The following is a 6,960-nucleotide window of genomic DNA, read 5'->3' on the forward strand; positions in this document are numbered from 1 at the left end:
GTATTTGTTTGACTTAAATATGATCCGCGGATGAATTACCTAAAACGTCGGGGGGTTTCGGAAAACGTAAATTACGGTTCGGGTGTGACTTAAATCCGGATGGCCGGTTGATTTCAAGAAAACATAGGGACTTTTATGTAAAATACGAAAAACGATTCGTTTTGACTTAAAACAAGACTGCGGGTTGAATTCTCTGAAATAAAGGAACTTTTCTAAAAAATGCCATGACGGACGAAAAAAACCCAATTTACTTTATCATTATTATTATTATTAGGTAAAGAAATATCCATTACACGACACGGCGATTGGAGGACAGTGGCAGCACAAGCACATCACCCCTCTTCTCGTACCTTGCTGACCGATCCCGTGTCACACCCAAGCCCTTTGGGAAGCTCCTCAAGGAGGAGTCCATCAACTCGGCTTCGGCTTCGGCTCCCGCTCCGACGCAATAGTTCGGACACATAGAAGCGGATGGGCCCATGGAAAATCGGGGCGGCTGTATCCTCAGCCGGGATTTCTTCTGGTAAACCTCTGATTCTGGTTGATCCTAGCTACTGAACTGACTAGGTGTTGTTCAGTGACATTTGCCAGATTGTTTAGTTAGTTAACTACTCCCTCCGTCCGAAAATACTTGTCCTTGAAATAGTTGTATCTGGACTTATTTTAGTTATAGATACATCCATTTTATCCATTTCGACGACAAGTATTTTCGCACGGAGGGAGTATCATATAAATGGTGGTTGTCTTTTATGCATATTTGGAGCTCACGGAACACTGTCAAAATGCATTTATCATTTTGGTTGTATGGATGACATTGATGATAGTTTTTGTTCTCGTGTTATAAAAGAAATGGTTTAAATCCTATGAAGAAGTCTCACGAGTCGCCGCCTCATGTCCTCCTCCCCAAGAAAAATTAGGGTTTCTCTGCCTCCAGCCGGCATTGCCGCCAGTTCGTCTCGTCTCCGGTAGCCATAGGGCCATGGGGGCGCGGTGGATCCTGGCCCTTGCTGGTGGGAGGGCTCCGCTTTTAGTTATTTCTTTGGGTTTTGTTAGGATTTGTGTGCTGCTCAGTAAGGCGAAACGGCAGTGGCTCCCTGAAGATGGAATAAGGTTCTCCCTGCCTAGCTCCTGTCCTGGTGGTGCACCTAGCAGTCAGTGGGCATGTGGAGGTGTGTCTTTGACAGATCTATCTTTAGTGGATTTGCTCGGACCTGGTTGTTGTTCGTCTACATTGTTTTCAGGTTGGATCCTTCCGATCTACGCCACTCTTTATTGACGGCGATTGCTGTTCTGGTGCGCTGGTCTTATGGGGCCTTAGCACGATGACTTCCTAACTGTCTACCATGACAAGTTTTGCCTGACTCCGGCGAGGAGGGGTTATGACAGCGACACGCTTTCAACTCGCTTCAGTGCTTGTAGTCGTCGTTATGTGGTTTACGTATATGAATGTAATTTTTATTATTTTTTGTGTTCGTCGTACTGTCATAATTAGAAATGAATAGATCAGGAGTTATCTCGCAAAAAAGTCAAACATTTGAAGCTCGAGTATTAATAATGGGAAGCGGTGACCTACGAAACTATGAGAGAGAGAGGTACACATATACCTGGCCATGGGATACCCGGCCCGGCCGACCCGACCTGGCCTGGTGTTGCCCATGGGCCAGGCTCGAGCCTGAGTTCTAAGCCTGAAGCACACATCGGGCCAATCCTGGGCTTGGCTTTTTCGTGTTTAAGGGAAGGGGGCTCGGCCCGAGGCCCAAGGCCTGGCAGGCTTTATCATTACCGGGTCAGGCTTGGGCCTAAAAACTAGGCCCAATGGCCAGGCTGGGTCATGCTCGGGCCTAGATTTTCTTCCTCGGGCTTTGTTAGGCCCGGCCCGAAGCCCAGCAAATGGCCAGTTATAGGTACACATGTTGCGACAACATGTTCTAAATTTCTTTTTTACAATGATTGGTATTGGGGAGCTCCTATACGGCGCTGCAGGCGCCCGTTTGCGCTCCTGGCGCCTGCAGCGTCCGATGCCGGGCCGGCCCACGAAACGTACAGTCCAGCGACCGCACAGTCTACGCTAAAAAAGCATCTAAAAAACGTGGTTCTCTTTGAATCGAACTCGCGACCTCGCAGCCATGTTGGAGTTTAGCTAACCGGTACACCTCATGGCCGCTAGTGATTCACTTCAACGCGACTTTCTTTAAGAACCACCGTAGCAGCGCTACTTATCTCGCTTAGTTCTTTGAATTATTTGAAAACATTGATAAAAACGTGAATGTACGGAAAAAATATTTAAAAATTGGATAGTTGAAGAACTTGCATAAAAAAGTTGGCCAATGTAAAAAAGGTTCATGTATTCAAATAAGTTCACGAATTCAAAAACAAAAGTTCATGAAATGGAAATAAAGTGCACAAATTTTGTAAAAAAAAGTTCAGAACAATGAAGACGAGCATGAGTTTCAAAAAAGTTAACAGATTTGAAAAAAGTTCATCGAATTTGAAAAAAAGTTTATCGAATTTTAAAAAAGTTCATCTGATTTGAAAATTCTTCATCAAATTTAAAAACAGTTCAGCGAATTTGAAAAAAAGTTCACTGGATTTGGAAAAAGTTCATCAACTTTTGAAAAAAGTTCACCAGATTTAAAAATAGTTCATCGAATTTGAAAATTCTTAATCAAATTTGCATAAATTTCATCGAATTTGAAAAAAAGTTCATCGGGTTTGATAAAAAATCATCAAATTAGAAAATAGTTCTTCGAATTAGAAAAAAAGTCAAAATTGAAAAAGAGTTCATCGAATTTGTAAAAAAATCATCATTTGTTAAAATAGTTCACTAAAAATAGAAAAAAGTTCATTGATTTTGAAAACAAAAACACCATCGATTTGAAAAAGGTTCTCGCATTTAAGAAAAGAGAAAAAGGAAAAAAATTGATGAGGGGATAAACCAGGAAGAAGAAGAAAGAAAAAACAAAAAACGAAAATGAAAAAAAAGGAAAATGAGAAAAAGAAAAAAAGAAAAAAGAGGAAGGCAAGGAATGAAAGATGTAAAAAGTTGAAGTTTATCGGATCCCGCTTGCTGGCGCGGTGGTTGTGCAAACAAATCTGTTCCAGGGAGGTCTCTGGTTTGATTCTCAATGAGCGCACCAATTTTTTGCGTACGATGAGAATACATTGTAATGGGCCGGCCCAGCGCGGGGTGCTGCAGGCGCCCGTTTGTAAATTTGCCAATAACGGGCGCCTGCAGCGCTAAATAGGAAATGCCTTGGTATTGAACCACCAAAATATATATTAACCTCGTTAGAGCATCTCTAATAGACGGTCCAAATGTAAAAATATCTAACTTTTGGACCGTCTGAGGCAAAAAACGCTGCTCCAACAGACGGTCCATATGTAAAAATATTTGGACCGCGGCCTCCTCGTGATGTAAAATACAACACCTCGCGGTACAAATTTACATCACGAGATGCATCTGGTCCAAACTCGGCGACCGCCCACCAACGCCCAACCGCCACTTCATTTCATTTCACAGCCGCGCATGTCCGCCCGCCCGAACACCAGTCGGCCGGAATCCGTCGCCGCCACCGCCCAAATCCCCGCCGCCACCGCCCCAAATCGCCGCGCCGCCCTCCGCCGCCCTCGCCCCCGTCGCCTCCCTCGCCGGAAGCCGTCTCGCAGCCGCCCGGGCGCCGCCGAATCGGGAGGCAGCCATGGTGGGATTCGGCGCCTCCGGCGGTCTGGCTGCCCATGTAGGCCTCCGCCGGGTCCTTAGGCCACCGCCTCCCGGCCCCGCCGCCGCCCCGCACTGTCCAGCCGAGCTGCCGTCGTTGCTGCCCCGTGCAGCGTGCCTGTGCCGTTGCTCGTGGTGTTCGCCTCGGCCGCTGCCCGCCTCTGTTGCTGCTGGCCGGCAAAGGAGCACGTATAGGGGAGCTCGGGCTCCGGCCATGGCGACCACGAACGAGCACGGGAGCGGTGGCAAACGACACCGATCGAAGGGGAAAAATAGAGGGATTGGGAGAGGAGCTCATCACGGGGAGGATGACGTGCTCGGGGAGGTCGGGGAGAGCTTGATGGCGATGGATTTGACGAAGGCGGCCGACGTCCCGAGGTTGAAGAAGACGATCAAGGCGATTTTACATCTTCATTTTGGACCATCTGTTGGAGTTGCTCTTTTGGACCATCAATTTGGACTATCTGTTAGAGTTGAGCTTTTTTCGGAGCTCCAAAACGCACTTTTTGACGGTCCAAATTTTACATCTTCGGTTTTAGACCGCCAAATTTTGAACCATCTATTGGAGATGCTCTTACGACGCACGGCTATTACCTAGTACTACAAATTACAGCTTTGTTCTATCTCTAACTACGTCGCGTGCACATTCATTCTCTGGATTCCTGGTCGTTCCTTCTTCCAAGCACCACCTGAAGGAAGCCGGCGACAGCGGCCCCGATGATGAACCACGTCACACCGGCCAAGACGACCTGAAGCTCGGAGCTATTCACGACTCCCAGAGCGGCCGCACCGCCGATGTGGTCCTCGATCACGCCCCCGGCCATCTCCTCCCTGTTGTACCCGGCGATCCCCGCCGCGACGATCGCCATCAGCAGCGGCACCGTCAGGTCGATCCTCACCCTCCTCTCGGCCGGTCTCTCGCCACCGGACGCTCTTCGCACCCGTCTCCGCGGCGGCGCGGCGCTCTGGGCCTCCGGCGACGGAAACGAGGCCGTGGACGGCAGGTTCCGCTGCGGGGTCCAGTACTCGTCGCGCTGGCGGGCGTATACCGCCGACGCCGTCGCGCCCTCCGCCTTGCGTCGCGCGGCTGCTTCCTTGAGCCTCTCCGTGACGGGGTCAGCCACTTCTTTAGAAGGCGGCGGTGACGATGGCGGTGGCAGCAGGCGGAGAGGGGCAGGGACGGCGGCGGTGGCGGCGCCGGCCGGGGCTCTGAACGGCCGCCAGTACCACCAGTTGGACATGGACATGATGGTCTGAACCGCCGAGCTCCTCGACTGCCACGTCGCCTCCGACTCCTGCGTTCACCATTCACCATTGATGTGATGTGATTAGCTGAGCAGAGCATGTTCACGAGGCAGCTGGGTTGGATGAAATTAGTACTACCTCGGATTGCCTGGTGGCGGACTTGTTCTCCATCTTCTCGAACCTGGCCTTGAACTTGGCGACCTCGGCGAAGATGTCGGGCGAGCCGGCGGCGTTGGCCTCGGAGACGCGGACCCTGCGGCGCGGCAGCTTGGACATGAGGAACTCGAGCGCCGCCAGGTCCGACCGTTCCACATACGAGATGCAGTCGACGGGGCAGGTCTGGACGGCGTCGGCGATGCGGTCCTCGGGGTCGGCCCACTGGGCGACGACGCGGGCGCGGCCGTGCACGGACTCGATGGCGAAGGTTTGGCCGGCGTGGAGCGCGCACTTGAGGCAGCCGACGCAGGCCACCTCGTCGACGAACACGGCGCGCGTCTCGGCGTCCCCGCCGCGCCACGACGAGTAGAGCGGGCGGCCCGTGTAGCCCTGGAACTCGGACCGGCGCGCGTGCTCCCGGTCGTAGGCCCGGCGCTGCGCCGGGTCGGAGAGCAGCGCGTACACCTCGTTGAGCACCACGGCCATGTCGTGGGAGGAGGGGCCGGCCGAGGCGTCTCCGTTGCCGGCGGCGACGTCCGGGTGGCAGCGCTTCTGCAGCGCCCGGTAGGCGGCCTTGATGTCGGCCTGCGGCGACGAGGGCTCCACCCCCAGCAGCTCGTACAGGTCGTAGTCCGTCGCCCACGACGACCCCGCGCGCCCGCCGCCGCTAGAGCTGGACGACGAGGAGGAGGAGGCGGCGGCTTGGCATCTGAGGCGGTGGCGGGAGGGCCTGAAGCTGGAGCACGGCCTGGGGTTGGCGAGGGGGGCGGCGGTGTTGAGGAGAAGCCCGGGCATGGCTGCTCCCCTCTGCTTTGCTTGATTGGCTTTGCTCCTCTGCCTCCCGAATGGTGGGAGAAGCTTGAGCGACTCGATCACGACACGTCGTGCTTGTGAGCGAGATTTTTCCTCGCCGCTCCTTTGGAGCCTTTTGCTTTGCCTTTTACCGGTGTGCCCACGTACGGCGGCTGGGCACTGATATTTTGGACAAGCTTCGGTAGGCGCCAGAAATAAGGTACTCCATACTTACTACGCCCTGAATTACTTGTTTCGAAAATAGACGTATCTATAATTAAAATACGTCTAAATACATCCATTTCTGTAACAATTAATTCTGAACGGAGGAAGTACTAGTAGGGATTTTCTTCTGTAAACAAATTGAAACAAACATGAGGTGGTGACTGCTCCGTGATTTCATCGGTAAGAAAACGAGGTATCCGGTACTTGGTTGGAAGGAAAAAAATCAAACGCTTTCAGCAGCTAGATTTTTCTTTCAGGAAACTTTTGATCTATTTCAACCAGCGACAACCGCAAGCATTGAAAGAAGTAGAAGTTCATCATCGTCCATCTCTCAACGGAGCCAGGACATATTATTGTAGTAGACAATTAAAAAGTCATGTCATTGATGAAAAGAAGTAAGATTAAAAGGATTAAAACTCACTAGTAGAAAAGGGGGCTTTGGTCCAGGTCGGGTCAGCCCATTAGTCCCGGTTCAGTCCAGAACCGGGACCCATGGGGCATTGGACCCGGTTCATGAGCCCAGGGGGCCGGCCGGGCCACGTGAGCCATTGGTCCCGGTTCGTCTGGATTTTTGGTCCCGGTTGGTGGGACGAACCGGGACCAATGAACCTGGCTCCTGGCCCACCATCATTGGTCCCGATTGGTGGCTTGAACCGGGACAACAGGCTGCCCTTTAGTCCCGGTTCGTGCCACGAACCGGGACCATTGAGGCGCCTATATATACCCCTCGCCCGCGAGCAGAGCACTCCAGTGCTCTGTTTCTCTCTGGCCGGGGAGGGGAGGGCTTTGTGGTGCTCTAGCTCACCTCCTATGCACATGAGGTG

The 6,960-nt window shown here is 52.0% G+C and overlaps 1 protein-coding gene across 1 annotated transcript; it reads right to left on the reverse strand.

Annotated features, from left to right (window-relative positions):
* Window positions 1-4,172: 4,172 nt before the first annotated feature.
* LOC123055182 (chaperone protein dnaJ C76, chloroplastic) lies at window positions 4,173-6,052 on the reverse strand. The gene is made up of 2 exons (XM_044479151.1): window positions 5,102-6,052; window positions 4,173-5,013 (listed from the first exon to the last, which is right to left on the reverse strand). The coding sequence occupies exons 1-2, from the start codon at window positions 5,912-5,914 to the stop codon at window positions 4,366-4,368; spliced, it is 1,461 nt and encodes a 486-aa protein (XP_044335086.1). The 5' UTR covers window positions 5,915-6,052; the 3' UTR covers window positions 4,173-4,365.
* Window positions 6,053-6,960: the final 908 nt, after the last annotated feature.

Source organism: Triticum aestivum, chromosome 2D (assembly GCF_018294505.1).
Source record: "Triticum aestivum cultivar Chinese Spring chromosome 2D, IWGSC CS RefSeq v2.1, whole genome shotgun sequence".
In the NCBI taxonomy this organism is placed as follows: Eukaryota; Viridiplantae; Streptophyta; class Magnoliopsida; order Poales; family Poaceae; genus Triticum; species Triticum aestivum.

Coding starts and splice junctions, on each gene's coding strand:
- LOC123055182 (XM_044479151.1), bottom strand. CDS start 5,914: ATGCCCGGGCTTCTCCTCAACACCGCCGCCCCCCTCGCCAACCCCAGG. Junction 5,014..5,101: donor CCGCCACCAGGCAATCCGAG/GTAGTACTAATT, acceptor TGGTGAACGCAG/GAGTCGGAGGCGACGTGGCA.